Source organism: Furipterus horrens, unplaced genomic scaffold, assembly GCF_987537825.1.
Source record: "Furipterus horrens unplaced genomic scaffold, mFurHor1.1.pri manual_scaffold_7, whole genome shotgun sequence".
Classification (NCBI taxonomy): domain Eukaryota; kingdom Metazoa; phylum Chordata; class Mammalia; order Chiroptera; family Furipteridae; genus Furipterus; species Furipterus horrens.
In genome coordinates, this window is record NW_028327177.1 from 27,477,402 (window position 1) to 27,493,440 (window position 16,039).

At 36.3% G+C, this 16,039-nt stretch overlaps 1 protein-coding gene across 1 annotated transcript in view; it reads right to left on the reverse strand.

The window, feature by feature from the left end:
• Nucleotides 1-16,039, reverse strand: part of VPS13B (vacuolar protein sorting 13 homolog B) — a 714,607-nt gene that overhangs the window by 131,887 nt on the left and 566,681 nt on the right. Inside the window, exons 37-39 of the mRNA XM_090283521.1 lie at nucleotides 7,980-8,182; nucleotides 5,091-5,292; nucleotides 4,582-4,766 (exon numbers count right to left, since the gene is read on the reverse strand). Of these exons, the coding sequence (XP_090139647.1) occupies nucleotides 4,582-4,766; nucleotides 5,091-5,292; nucleotides 7,980-8,182 (590 nt within the window). The remainder of the gene's footprint in view (nucleotides 1-4,581; nucleotides 4,767-5,090; nucleotides 5,293-7,979; nucleotides 8,183-16,039) is intronic.

Genomic DNA, 16,039 nt, shown 5'->3' on the forward strand with positions numbered 1-16,039 from the left:
TGTTTCCTGTGAACATTAATTTCAGGGTCTTTAGTCAGAATCGGTGCTTAGTTTGATTTAATACTCTAGAAATGTTTTCCATATTTTTCATTATAATTGCAAAATGAATTCCATAAAGTCATATGGGGAACCTGTTTATAAATCCCATTATCAATCAAGAAAGATACATAAACAAATATGAGGGTTCTGTATAAGTGAACTATATAAGGTCAGTTTTTTATGAACTAAATGGTCCTGAAGGAAAAATTTACCCAAACTCAATTGTTTTTAGGACTAAAACCAAGGAGATTAACTTATCTTTGTATTTAAGAACTAGCCTCTGTCTAGGGGGCAGTGGGCTTGGCAGAATATTCAATGACCTCACCAAGAGCCTGTGTAATGTAATCACATTAGACTGTGTGTTTATGGTAGATAATACCACTGAAGCATAACAATGCATCCTGACATAATTCAGTTTGTAAAACCAAAACTCACTCAATAGCACACATAAAATAATGACAAACAATGCACTACTTTTGAATAATATAAAACAGGAACATGCCATTCATGCAGTCATTGATCCATTCAATATATTTCTGGAGCATCCCCACTGCAGTGGATACTATAAAGCAGGCAATGATAATTTTCTATGGAAACCTACAATCTAGGAGGGAGGCAAGATATGGACACCCAGTTAAAGTGAGAGAAACAGGATGAGAAATAGCATAAAAGCGATGCCATGAAGCATTAGAGAGGACATGAGAGGAAGGTGGTACGATGTTCAGAGCTGGTGTCAAGGAAGGACTTCGTGAAACTGATGGCATGTGGTGAGCTGTTTGAAAGCATGGCTAGCATTTCAGCAGAGGAGAGATGTGAAGGCAGAGCGAGTGGGATGGAAGCAGGGTGCCACCGGCTGGTTTGGGGAATGCTGAGCAGGCCTGTTGGACTCCAGTGTAGATCCTGTGTAAGGGCTGAGAGGCCAGAAGGTTGTGGAAGGGACTCCAGGTCTGTCTAGCAGGGTGAAGGAATTACTGAAGGTTTTCTGAAGGAAGTAATACAATTCACCTGTACTTGAGGACCTTAGTAGGACAGTTCAGAAGGGAGAGACTGAGAGCTGGAATTCCATTCAGTGGTCCAGGCACTGTTTGTGAAGGAGGAGTGGAGGGAAGGAACTCACTGTGTGTAATGCATGTATTTGTATTAACTATAACATTTCATTTAATTCTTGGGACTACTCTGAAAGGTAAATAACATTAACTCCAGTATTCAGTTGAGGAAATGAAGCTCAAAGAGATTACTAAGGTCACTGATTCAGTAAAATAAAAAGGGGAGGGGAGCAGGAGTCAGCAGTTGGGACTTGAATGTCCATGATATCTTCACGACACCGTCATGATAAAGGGCCTTCTTTTCATAAGCTCCCCAGGATTGGCAGTTCAATACTCGAGGTGTGCCTCTGGACCCAGAGATCATCACATATAGCACGAGCATGATTCTGACGACAGAGAGGTTCTCCTTCAGAGCTGAAATTAGGGGGACTCTTCTACCCCAGATGACCAGGGAAGACTGAGAGCCTTGCAGGAGTGGACACTGTCTTACCTGTCTCTGAGTCCCCTTGAGCAAGTGCGGGGAAGCACTCAAGGGAAAACTGTGATAATGAATCAAAATTGTGATTCATACAACATATTTTCTATTCTGAACAAAAGTTCCAAGGACACAAAAGTCTGTATGGTTCTAAGATGGCAACCCAGAGTTATTTCCACAGATGAGGTGCTCTCTAATCACTGGGACAAATTCTGTTCCTAATCAGGGATATATAGAGAGTAAGTTCTCACTTAACACCGTTGATAGGTTCTTGGAACTGCAGCAAAACAATGTATCATGAGACCGATTTTACCATAGGCTAACTGACATAAACAAGAGTTAAGGTCCTACAGCATCTGATCAATGTTATAACAAAACGTTATTCGAGAACCTGCTATGTAAGGATTGGACCAGCAGCTCAGCAGCATGACAAATTCTGCTTGTCCTGCTCTGTTTGGCCATCCCAGCTGTTGATTCCAGGTGTTCCTTCTCGCCACTGGGATCAAGCTCTCCCTTTCATCTTACAATAGGTGCAACCACATCATGTTATTAGGCCAGCATCGTGGTCTTTGGACTCTGCTCACATCTCAGTTCCTATCTCTCCAACAAGATAGGAAATGTAGCAGGACCTCTCTGATACCAGCTCTTTGCTTGTTGAAACCTGCTAGGTCCACTGTCCAGGCTTCTGGGACTGTCCCAATCCCCTGGACAATTCCACCTGGTCTGTAGAGTCATCAGACCTCAGCTCTTTCTGCTTTGTTAAGAATTTTGATACTAGTCATCAGAGTAGTAGTAGTAGTCCTCATCTTTACATAGCATTTGCTATGTGCCAGGCATTGTTCTAGTAATATTAATGCCTATAATAATCACATTATTAACAGCTTCATTTTAGTGATTTAAAAAAAGGCAAGACAAAAACCTGAAGCTGAGAGATTGAACTGTCTAAGGTGACATGGTTTGCTAGTGGCAGAGACAGAATCTGAACCTCAGCATTAACCACCATGCTCTCTAACCTCTCCAACGATAGTGACAGGGTGAAGTACATGTCATTAGTGAACGCTCTTACTACTTTAAATGCCTTATTTTCTAAACCTGGCATAATACAATTCTATTATTAGAAGTTATCATATTTATGTTAATAAGTGTATAAACATTTAGCTATAAATCTGATCTCCAAAATCAGAAAGAAGCCCTTACATAAGGCTGAGACTTTGATATATGAATATTTTCATTTTGACTGAAAATACCATAGGTGTTCTGCCTCCAGGGAAGTCTAATAAGACAGTAGGATTCAAAGATATTGCTGTTTTATTAGCAAAAGTTATCTGAGAATACTGGTCGAGAAGATAATCACGAATATGATATTGGTAGGAGGAAAAACAAATCTGAGGATTTAAGAATCAAAGTAGGATTACTTAAAAGCTCTCAGGATAAGAGAAAAAAAAGAAAGAAAGTACAGACTGTTAACATCTTGGCAAACTGGGTAATTCTGTACACCCGATTTCACTTGACAAAATGATGACACATAGCATTGTTATCAATTCAGAAGGGGAACATCTGACTAAAATGTATCATAATCAAGAACATGAAAAAGAATTAAATAAGAATATAATACTACCTATGCTAGTATGTATTGTGAACTTCTCTGAATTGTATTATTACTCTGATTTATCAAGTAAAGAGCAGTCATTTAAAAAGAAAATGGTGAATATCTCTATGTACCAGAGGCTGGAGATAAGTGATTAAAGCATAAAGAAAACTTATTTTCTAACAGCAGAGGCAGAAAGACCATAAGCAACTAAATAAATAAGTGCACAGGATAATTATGAATAGCAAAAAGAGCTACAAAGAAAGTAAAACAAGGTAATGTAATACAGAATTAAGTGAGCTAGCCAGGATATGACATTTGAGCTGGTACCTGCTGACAAAGGCTGGAAGCAGAACAAGGGAAAGGACTCTGAAGTGGGATGCTGCAGGAGAAGGGGGAGGGGCAGCCTGGCATGTGATGCAGTCAGAGAGGTGGAAAGGGCACAAATCACAGGTCCTTGTAGGACACTCAAGAATGTGAATGTTGTTTTCAGTGTCAGAGTAAGTCAGCATAACGTTGTAAGTTAGAGGAGTGAAATGACCTGATCTACATTTTTAAAAGATCACTTTAGCTGCTGTTCGGAAAATGCATTACAGAACGTCAAGGATGAAAACCTAGAGATCAATTAGGAAGCTACCGTAATAGGGAACAGAAGATGAGCTTGGATTTATGTTGTACTGGTAGAAGCACAGAGAGAGATGGAATAGGGACCTATTTTGGAAGTAGAAGTTGTAAGGAATTGTTGATGACTTAGATGCAGGGAGATGGGGAAACAGAGCAATCAGAAGTGATTCCTAGGATTTGAGTGGATGGTTGCATCATCTGTTAGTAGGTAGAAGATTAAGAGAAAAACAAATTTTAGGAGAACTTCAGATTCATAGAGTACTAGTAAGTAGAATGATGATAGAGTGATATCCACAATGACATTTCCAGTAAACTCAGGGAACTGGCAAGAAACAAACTTTCACAAAACTATACAGAATATGATCACTGGTTAGATGGTTTTCCTATTTGTCTACCTCAAGCCTCAACACCATTTTCAGCTGTGGAAATGAAATGAAAATTTAGTCATTCGTTTTGGCTTTATGTGGGCATACACTATTCCACAGAGCAGTTCTAGAAGTGCTGAAGAGTTGTGAGCATAGAGTAGGTCTTCAAAAAATGTATGGTGAACTGAATGACACCTGTTTGTTTTAGAAACCATGGACCCCACCTATCAACAGGACTAAGAGTAGAATTGAGAACTCTCAAAATTGCCATGTACTATAAATGTGAATTACATTATTCCATTACGCATTTTAAAATATTGTGAGTGTATCCAAATGTGTGTATTTCTCTCTGATACTGTTGATGGAAAAAACAGGTATGCTCCAAACATTTTTCCTAGTATTGAATCAGCACTTTCCCACAATATTTTAATTTTAATTACATACCTGTAGCATATCACCAAGGTCTGCTGTGCTAATATCTGGATCCTCCGTGGTGTTGAAGGGCACAGGAGTTATTCGTACAAGGGTGAGCACTCTAGGTTCTGGGTATCTCCATAACATCATCCCTGGGCTATCTTCAGTTTCATTGTAAAACAAGACTTCATAGATACCAGGCATTTTCAAAGGTTCTGTTAAGTGAAAATATAATGAACTGTATGCTTTTAAAGAAAAACATGTTGGTTTATGACAGCAAGAAAATATTATGAGGATAAAAGAAAAAAATATAAAGAAACTGGGTGGTCATTTTTATGTGGGTTGAGATGGGAATAAATCAAGAATTTTCCCTTAGAGATACTGAAGGTAATTTACTATTTTTGTACTGCAGGAATTCATGTACTTTTCAAGTGATCTTATTCTACTATTATTTAATAAATGTGCAATTAAAACATGTGTACATGCGTGCACACACACACACACACGCACACACTCATACTGAAGCTGTCACTACTTACCAGCATCTCTTACATACTGAAAGAGACCCGTCCGTAGGTCATCTGAACTTTGTTCACTTTTAAATGTCTGCTTCGTTTCCACAGGAGGTGGCACATGTGGAACTGCTTCAGAAACGTCAAAATTTCTCTCCTCGTGAAGGTATCCACTGAGTAATTCATGTAGAAGAACTAAACAATTCAAATGTTCTGGACCCCAGAAAACCTTTAAAACCATGTGAAAAATTTTAGTGGATTTGAAACACAAACATTTCATGAAGATAATTAGGTGCAATCTTATTTGCATTAACCCAAGACTTCAGTTATATTTAATTTAATTACTGACAATAACTAAACTAGTGTCTAAGTAATTGGACCTGTAGGATGTAATTCTGTTGCTTGAGTAAATATATAAAAATAACAAAATCAATTACATCATATATGATGTGAATAACAATAAATTTTAAATACTAAATTAATGATGAAATTATGTTAAGGTGAGGCAATATTTATTAATTAACTGGGCCAAGAGGGAAAAGAACTATTGCAATCTGAGAAAAGGAAATGCAGATCTTCTAGGCCAAAATGTTAAGAAAATAATTAAAACCTTGTAGAATAGCCTCCTAAATTCTGTCATGACATTAAATAAACACATATTGATCACAGGGTTCTTTTCTTTGCACTTTTACTCTTAAGAGAAAAAGAGATGTTAGATGCTAAATGAACCTAAACTCAGAAGTCTCCCAACTTCTGTGTTTAGTGAGAATATGCCCATATGCAGTCCTGAGCAGCCCAAGAATCAGGGCTACAGGACAGTCCATAACACAGGTCTTGGAGTTTCCTCGAACAGAGAGGAGCAAGTTACCTTTTTCTGCATGTGAAGAATATTACGTCTATAACAGAAGTCAGACCAGTAGGTAATAACAATCATGGATTCAAAATTTCAGTAATATTGAACTTATCTGAATTTACTGAATAAAGGCAATATAGTAGTCCCTCTCTATATCATGGTTCACTTATCGTGGCCTCACTGTATTGCGGGATTTTAAAAAATATTATATTTAATTATTTATCGTGGATTTTTCACTATATCTCAGGATTTTGCGGTACTGTGCATATATGTTGTTAAAGTTATGTAGGTTTAAGAGTGTAGAATATGTTTAAGAACATAAGTAGTGTTTATAAAAGTGTGGAAAAGGTTAATAAGGGAGTGGGAAAGGTTAATAAGGGACTGGAAATGGTTTAAGTGTGTGGGAAGGGCTTATAAAGCCTTAACATATATATAAATACTAAAATAAATGTAAGGTTCCTACTTCACAGATTTTCACCTATCGCGGGGGTGTCTAGAATGTAATACCCACGATAGGTGAGGGAATACTGTACAACCATTAACTCTAAGAAAACCATAAAACACACACACAAAAGAATACATAGAGGTAGAAAAATGATCCTATACCTATGGTGAAGTTTACATCCTAGACTTAGGTCCTGTTCTCTGGAATTAAGGCAGGCTATGATACTAAGTCTACTTATGTTCTCATTGATATTATTTTTACTGGATCTGAAAAAACACTCCACTCCAGAGATAGAGACTTTATAATGTAGAGATGATATACTTTGGCTTTGCTCTTATTGTTTTTAATGTGGAGTTACTCTGCTGCCTTGAAAAAATGGTAATACAATTAATGTTTGAATAACACAACATCAAACTAAATGCTTACTGTTAAATATGTGAAGATTTCTGATATATGTGGAAAACCTCCAAAACAGTACAAAGCATTAAATTATTAGGATACTCCCTGCCACATCAAGCTCTATGTCAGTAAGAAAACTGATGAAAAAGTTGAGGCAACACAATTTTTAGATGAAAGCCAGATATTCATATATTGATATAATATACCTCAATTATTAACAAATTGGTCATTTTCATTTTCTATAATTGTGAATTTCTCAAGCTTTTGAGTTTGTGTCAAATATGGGGGATATCAATTCACATAAAGAATACATTAAAGTCCATCCAAGTAGAAAATTTGGATACTTGGCTCTAAACGAAGAATAAAAAGACTGCAATGTTATTTATATGTCAGGTGTTAGTCAACAGACATCAAAATTTAAGGAATCTTCTCTTAGAAAATGGTTCTTATATGTTGCTGATAAAACTTTGCTTGAGATAGATAGGTGGGCTGCTTTGTATTAGAAAAGTCTATATATTTGAAAGAAGTTTAATGACCTAGCAATTCCACTCCTAGTCATGTACCCAAGGGAAAGGAAAACATATCCACACAAAAATTAGTACACAGATGTTAATAGCAGCATTAATCATAATAGCTAATAGTGGAAAGAACCCAGAAGTCCATCAGTTGGTAAATGGATAAACAATATATGGCATGTCCACACCATGGAGTATTACTTGGCCATAAAAAGGAATGACGTGCTGGCACCTGCTAAAATACAGGCGAACCTTGAAAACACTATGCTAAGTGAAAGATGCCACTCACAGAAGATTACACATTTACATAAAATGTCCAGAAGAGTAGAATAAAACAGAAAATAAAAACAGGTTAGTGGTGGCGTAAACCTGGAGAGGGGACCACAGGGTAATGGGGAAGCAAATGCTAATGAGGACAGGGTGCTGGAAGTGTGTGTGTGTGAAAATGTTCTAAAATGAAGTGTAGCGATGTTCACTCAGCTTTGTGAATATAATGAAAAACAGGTGAGTTGTGTGCTATAATTAGTTGAATTGTATGGTATGTGAATTATATCTCAAGAAAGCTGTTAAAGCGGTTTAATGAGACAGTAGTGTGATAATACCCTCTTTTACCACATCAAGATTTAAAGTTTAGTGAAAGAGTTCAAAAAATGAACAAAGGCTTGTTAAAAATTACGGGAAAAACGTAGTGCATCTGCACACACCTGTAGCAGACCTCCACTCAGATCCATGGACAGCTTTGGTACAGACTGTTCGGGGCCTGGATTGCCACTGTGTTTACACCACTTAGCTTCCAGATTGGCAGCAGCACAACAGGGTCCTATCAGAATCCGACTTCTTTCCTTGAGACTTGTTTTAAGGAGAAAATCATTTATGCTGAGTAGAAATGATGACCCAAGTATTATACCTGAAAAATAAAAGGAAATGAAGAGGGATATAAATAATAGTTCTCCCTTGTCAAAAAATATGTTTGGGCAAAAACCATTTGTATTTTTAGAGTTTTAATTCATCCTTTGTCAGCGTCTTCTTTTTCAGTTTGCTTTCCCTCACAGTTTTATGCCATTCATATAGAATTCTAGTTATGAAGCAGGTATACTTCATTCGCATTCCTAACAAAGCAATATTTGCCAAAACATTATGACTTTTTCCATGTGTGAGCATTTTAAGTTTTATGAGTAGAGACAATTTCATTAAATTGTGCAAGTTTTTCAAACAACTAACTACATTAAGAATAAGAACAGCTGCTTCATTTGTCCATTGTTAACATGATGAGAAAGGGCAATTTTCTGTGATTCCTTACAGTAAGGGTAAAGTACATTACTTTGCTAGATCCTCAAGTTTTTGACTGTCTCATGTTAAAACCAAAACAATCAAAATACATAACATGTGTTTTCTAAAAAATTTAGTTTAATCCAAACTTCACACATCATAACCACTTGAAGTTTACAAAGTCTTAAAAACAGATAGTGGCAGGTCAGATTTATGAGAAAAACTATATGCTATAGTTCAAAGTAAATATACCCAGAAAAGGAATACACTTTAAAATGTAGGTTTCTTTTGAACTTAAACTAGAAGTGTAGATCAAAACCTTTTCATAAAACCAATGGCATACTTTAAGATATTTGAATGCAAAGTTAGCGTGGTGGGTTAACTTCCCCCAAGGAGCTCATGTTCTGAATTGTCATTGTGAATATTGAATTTCACCAGACCACATTTGTAATGCCCATGGCTTATTTTTCTAATAATATTTGATCCTTAAAAGAGTTGAAAGATTAAAAAACACCTTAGGTTGACAGTATACACTTTTCAACATACAGTACCCACACTGTCTTTTCAATTCTGTGGAAACATGAAAACTTCATATACACTGTATGTTCCTACTGCAGAAATAAGAAACACAGAAGACATCACACCCACAAAAGTGTTAGGGCTAAGACTTCCATCAAAATTATGATGGTGAAAATGAATTTCTTAAATTTTTTCATCAAATATATTGTGGCATTAAGATTTCCATTTCATTTACAAAATTTTCGTGGTTCAGGCTACATATACTTCACTTAGACTAAAGAAAAAATATACAAAACAAAAAGTAAGAATAGGGCCCCAAACGACCAAGAATTAAAAATCATCTTTATTAATGGAATTTGAGCTTAAATCATAACTTCCTGACTTAACTGTATTACATTTCCTGAACTAGTTAAGACTTCTCAACAGTGAAGATCTGCTAAATAGACATGCCAATTGATTATTCAGTAATTTGTCTTAACGGGATTAAGGAAGTATAGGCTTAATTCAGTACAACGTTCCAGTAAGCAAGCATTAAGGGAATATCTGAATTATATTACCCTTTATTCTCAAATACATGCATATCCATACTAGCCTACAATGAAATACTCAATTATCTGGTGGTAATCTTAAGTGAATGTCCTACTGGGCCATCAGAGACAAAGTACTTAATATCAAAGGCTCCTTAGGTTGCTTGTCTTATGTAATGTTTATCACTATCTCATCAGACACTCAGATTGAAAAATCTTTGGCTCACTTTGGGGACTCTTAGATAAAGATTTCCAAGACTTTCCAACTCCATTATCTTACAATACCAAGGAAGAGAGGCTTAGTAATCTAAGTGACTTAACGAAAGACCATGCCATCTTCGAGCTTCAGCAGACTGGGAACGTCTTGGGGGCACGGGCCATAGCATTCAGTACAGGACTGGGTACAACAGTAGCTCTTCAGCACATATCCCACTGAGTTGAATTATAAGTTTAGAATCTGATCCTGTTTTCAGTTGTCTCAATATATTTCTTAATTGACAGATAGGAAAGAGAAGTACCTAAATCTGCTGTTCTTCATTTGCATCACTGTATCATCGAACAATATGAGTAGATACAAGAGATCTCAGAAGCCATCTATTCATCTAGTCCAAATTTCCTTTCTTTAAAAAATCACGCAAAATACTTTTAATTTAGAAATAATATTAGACCTGCCTAAAAGTTGCAAAAAATATAGTTTCCATATTCTTCACCCAGCTATGTAACCACAGTACAAATACTGAAATCAGAAAATTCACATTAATACTATTAAATAATCAAAAGATCTTATTTAAAGTTTGCCATTTTCACCATTTATGTCCTTTTTCTGGTTGAGTAACCAACGGAGGATCCCCACTGAATTTAGTTGTCATTTCCTTAGCCTTCTTTATTCCGTGACAGATCCCCTAGGTTTGTCTTTCATGACTTTGATACTCTTGAACAGTATAGGCCAATTATTTTTCAGAATGTCTCTTAATTTGTTTTTATCTAATGATTTCTTATTAGAATAAAGTTATGCATTTTTGGCAAGAATACCAGAGAAGCGATGCCTTTCTCAGTGTGTCCTATTTGGGTGTTATGGATGTTTTATTACTGGTAATATTAACTCTGATCAAATGGCTGAAGTGGTGTCTTCCAGGTTTTGCCACTATAAAGTTGTTATTTTTCCATTCATAAGTGATAAGTATCTGAGAAGGATATCTGGAGATTATGCATTATCCTTTTTACATCAAACTTTTACCCACTAATGTAGGCATCCATCTCTGGTTCTTGAATGCAAGTGTTATTATTATAGTGTATGATAATGTTGATTTCCAATTTTCTTATTCTTCTACATTAATTAGTATTCTATGATTAAAAGAGCTGTCCCTTCTACCCTACTTATTAGTACAATTACTCATTTATATCAGTATGGATTCATGGATATTTATTTTACTTTATGGGTTATAACCTAATACTATCATTATTTACTTTGTTGTTTAAATTGAATCAGCTTGGGATACTGGAAATCCCTTCAAGTTGGTTCCTGAGTCCTTTTCATATACCCCTGTCATTTTGGGGAACTTCTTTACTTTCTGGGCACAAGATGTTTCAGGCTCTAACAAAATCCAAAATGCTAGTTAGAAAGACCCTGAACTCACCTCCTCCCATAGACATACTGAATGTACAGCTACATATAGAGAAATCTTCCTGAAAAATAAATGAGGACTGACTGAACAGCTTCTGCACAGGTAACAGAGGGACCACATAGAGAAGGGGGAAGATGGAGACATGGTAGCAAGCGTCACCCACCCCTGCCGTGATGAACTATAGTAGGGACCTTGCGCAGACTGGCCCACCCTGTGCACAGTGGAAGAACAGTGGAGTAAAGAGCACATAGACTCTATGTGAAGGAAATCCACTTACTAACCCTAAGCATCTGCCAAACAGGTGAGAAAGTGCTGGAACTCTCTCTGGGACTGGAGGTGCTGGTAAGAGCCATTTTTACTTAATCATGAAGAAAGAAAACTTGAATTAACTGATTACAACTAATGAAATTGAATTAGTAATTTAAAAACTCTAAAAAAAAAAAAACCCAAACCAAACCAAAACAACAAAAAAACCCCAGAAGTTCAAGGCAAGATGGCTTTATAAGAGAATTCTACCAAACATTTAAAGAATTAATACTTATCCTTCACAAATTATTAAAAAATATTGAAGAGGAAAAAATGCTTCCAAACTCATTGTACCAGGCCAGTACTACCCTGATCCCAAAATCAGACAAAGACATACACACACACACACACACAATCACAGGCCAATATCCACGATGAACACAGACATAAAAATCCTCAACAAAATAATAGCAAACTAATTTTAACAATACATTAAAAGGATCATACTCCATAACCAAGAGGGATTTATTCCAGAGATGCAAGGATGTTTCAACATCTGCAAATCAACCAATGTGGTGCAGCACATTGAAAGATAAAAATCATATGATCATCTCAACAGATGCAGAAAAACAAATAGAATTCGAGAGAATTCAACATTCATTTATGATAAAATCAAAAACAAACTCTCAACAAAGTGGGTATATAAGTTCCAGACAAAAATTTGTCTGGAGCTTATGAATGAAGGAGATAATCTTTCTCACTCTCTAAGTGTTCATTTATGCAAAGATATCTGTAAGCAAAGGATACAATAAATCTTCGTGTAAGTAACTTAATACATATAGAATTGCATCTTAATTGGCATTTCTAACTATGCAGGAACTACTTCAAAATACTGATACAGTATTGTTAAATTACTGTCTATTTTGCCTAAAAAAGCTAGTATTAGAATGTCAAAATTTTCATTATTACGCCTTATATGTATATTCCTAAGAGTATTATCTCTTCTCAAAGTAGGGTCGATGGAAATCTCTTCTTAGTTCCCCAGAGTTACACAATTAGAAGTATTTATTGACTGGTATGGGAAGGGATGTAAGAAAAAAATTCTAGACTTGAATTATTACAAACACAAATATGAAATGTTGGCAGTTTTGTCACTGTATATAAACTGTTAGAACACACAGAAACTTCCCAACTGTTATACAAATTCTATCCTTTTTTACTTGGGTAGGGAAAATGGGATACCTTAGAATTCTCAGGAGATGACTGAAAGCTCCGGAAAATGGCCTAGAATTAGGAAGCCAATGGCGAGGCAAACATTTGGGAACCGGAAGAAGGCAGAAAGCCAGGTAGGTGGCAGAGGGCAGGCTGTATGCGCACTAAGGAGGGCAGGGCAGCTAAACGTGCCTCAGATGCAGAGACTTGTTCCTTGAGGCTGGCACCAACCCAGCTATGGCTGTTTTCCAGCAATAGCGGAATCTAATGACTGGCTTTCAAGGACATAGACAATCAGGGCTGGGAACTTGCCATACTTTATAGATTTTCATGTTTGGTACTGTCTGGAGTTTTGATTTGGTTTAGGCAAAGGCATGAGATTCAGTGAAAACCAAGGAGGTACAATACTTTTGGGAAAGCAACCTTGCCTCTTGCTGCCTGGCTTTGAAGTTAAGAAAATTGGGGCACTGAAGCTGTTGTCAGCTGCCACGGGGAGTCAAGGCTGCAATTGTGTGATACAGAAGGAAGCACTAGTTCCAAGCTTTTCACCTACATGAACTTGTTTAAAACAGTTTAGTTCGCTTTTTCTGCCATTTATAACCCAAAGCATTCCAAATGATATGCATTCTCTAACTAAAGGGATTTCCAAGTGTAATCTTCAGTCTGCTATTCTTGCCCACTGCCACCTCTCTGCCGCTGATCTCTTATTTCAGTGAAATTCTCTGTCATGGTTTTAGGATGATTTCTTATGACAGTATCCTTGGCAATTTGATAGCCTCAAGTTTTGAGATCGTAGTAAGTACTAGAGGAAAAAAAGACAACATACAACATTTGTAATATTGCCTCGGTTAAGCAAATGAACTGCTGGAAACCATGAACACTTCCTTATTATCATACAAACCCTATTCCTTTTAAAATGGAATTGGGGATGACATTGGTTAATAGAATTATATAGGTTTCAGTACACAATCCTATAATACATCATCTGTATATTGTATTTTGTGTTCACAACCTCAAAGTCAAGTCTCCTTCCATCACCATTTATCCCCCCCTTTACCCTCTTCTGCCTCCCCCTTAATTCACTTTATGTGCTGGCAATTCTTTCATTCTGATTAACTACTTAATTGAGTATGTGTAACCCACTGTCCATTTTTTTCTTTCCCTTTTCATTCTTTTCCCCAATAGCCTGCCCTTCACTTTATATTTCCCTTTTCCAATCTTTTTATAGTTATTACTTTCCTATATTTCAGGTCAACCAGTATTGAGCATAGTCTTGTTTAAACTCACAGGTGGCAATGAGAATTTAAGATGCTGACGTTGGTAGCAAGCACAGAGGAACAGGCGCTGCCTAAATGCACTGAGAGAACACATGACCTATAAATATCAATGTGCCCTGCCTGGGCTCTCTCGCCTCCTTTCTTTTCTTTTGTGTCATACACCTACAGGGAAATCAGGTGTGGCTCACTTTTGAGACTAATGTAACTCACCCCCATCTGCCTACCTGCCCATTATACTTGCTACACACACCAGCCTGCTGTGGCTTCGTTCCTCATGAGGGAATCCAGTTATCTGTGGATACAGAAAGGTTCACCCACAAGTACCAGTTTTCAAGTTCAAACAGAGTCTCCATTTCTTTTTGAACATTTCCTGTTGAATTATTGAACACTAACAATAAAATAATAGAAAAACATGTTATTTCAGTGGTTTTAACCTTGGTCTAAGTGACCAGTAATAAGAGATTATGGTGATCATTTAATAATAAAGAGTAGTGATGAATTTCAAAGGGATCATTTATAAATGGTAAACCAAACTTCACATTTTTACCACAAAATATGAAAATAATCCCTGGGACTCACGACAGGACTATTAATTCTCCTTTTCTTTCACTTTGTGGGAAGCTGGCTGATGGGACATCATCCTTTTTTTTTTTTTTTAAAGAGTTTATTTACTTATTTTTAGAGAAAGGGGGAGGGAGGGAGAGAGGGAAAGAAACACATGTGAGTGAGAAACATTGATCTGTTGCCTCTCCTATGTACTCAGATTGGAACCAAACCCACAACCCACGCATGTGTCCTGACTGGGAACAGAACTGGTGACCTTTCACGTTGTGAGATGATGCCCAGCCAACTAAGCTATACAGGTCAGGGCTTAAAAAAAAAAAAAAAAAAAAAAAAAAAAATCAGGGAACACACTAAATCTCTTCCCTGGGATAAAGTGAGTCATATATAGTGCCACACACATAAACCCAGGACCACAGACAATACTGAGTTCACATAAGCTGGATGGTCATACATTCAAAATATAGTATAAAGGCCAACAGGTAAGGCATGTGTTCTTCTTAATCAATTAATGTGCTGTTGGACAAAATGGCTACAAGTAAAAATTATAGAGTTATCTTCTTAGCATTGGAAAAGGCTGAATAATTTTGTGAAGTTTTATTTCTCTGTCTTACATATGTATTGCAAATATGACAAAATATTTAATTTGTTCTGGCTTATAAATATACAGGCATTTGATGTGTTATATTTTACATTTTCCGTACTTTTAATCCCCCCCCCCCACTAAAGTTCCAAAAATAAGGAGAGGAGAAAAAATATCAAAGAAATATTCGGTGAAAGTATAAAATTTAAAATGATCACTTAAAGTTTAAAAGCATGAATATCATTAAAGTTAATTAATCTCTGATCAGGTCATTAAAAAAATCTTTTAATTTTGCAATCATCTTAGGCTTTCAGCAAAGGTGATAGCCTTCAACTTTGATATCCTTCACCCAGCTTCCCTTAATGTTTACAACTTGCTATATAGCATGATTCTTGAATGCCAGTAAATTAACATCAATACAATATTCCTAACTAATTTAGATGCCTGACTTGAATTTCACCAGTTTCTCCTCTCATGTCCTTTTCCTATCCAGGATCTGTCCAGGATCCAATATTGCATTTAGTGATTGTATGTTCAGGTCATTTTGACCAAATATGTAACCTTTTCCCTCTACCTCCTTCCATTCTACAGAATGCTTTTCTGCCTGATTTTTCTATTGGCTTCTTTCAAAAATCTGTGTTTATATTTTTAATTTCGGCTTTAGAAAAATAATGGCAGATATTTAATTAAACTAAATGAGGTGTAGCAACATTGAGAAGTAATTTCAGAAACAATTGGTGTGATAAACAGAAATAATCTTGCTTTGTTTGCATACTGACATACTTTACAATGAGGGTAAAAATTTAGTTCAAGGAACAAATAGTTTCATGACCCTTAAAATACTCCTTCAGAAGTCTAATAAATGCAAACCACTTGCTTTGCAGAATGTTTACAAAATGCTGCCAGCACTACATCATTAGCCTCTACTAGACCCTTAGTTAGGCT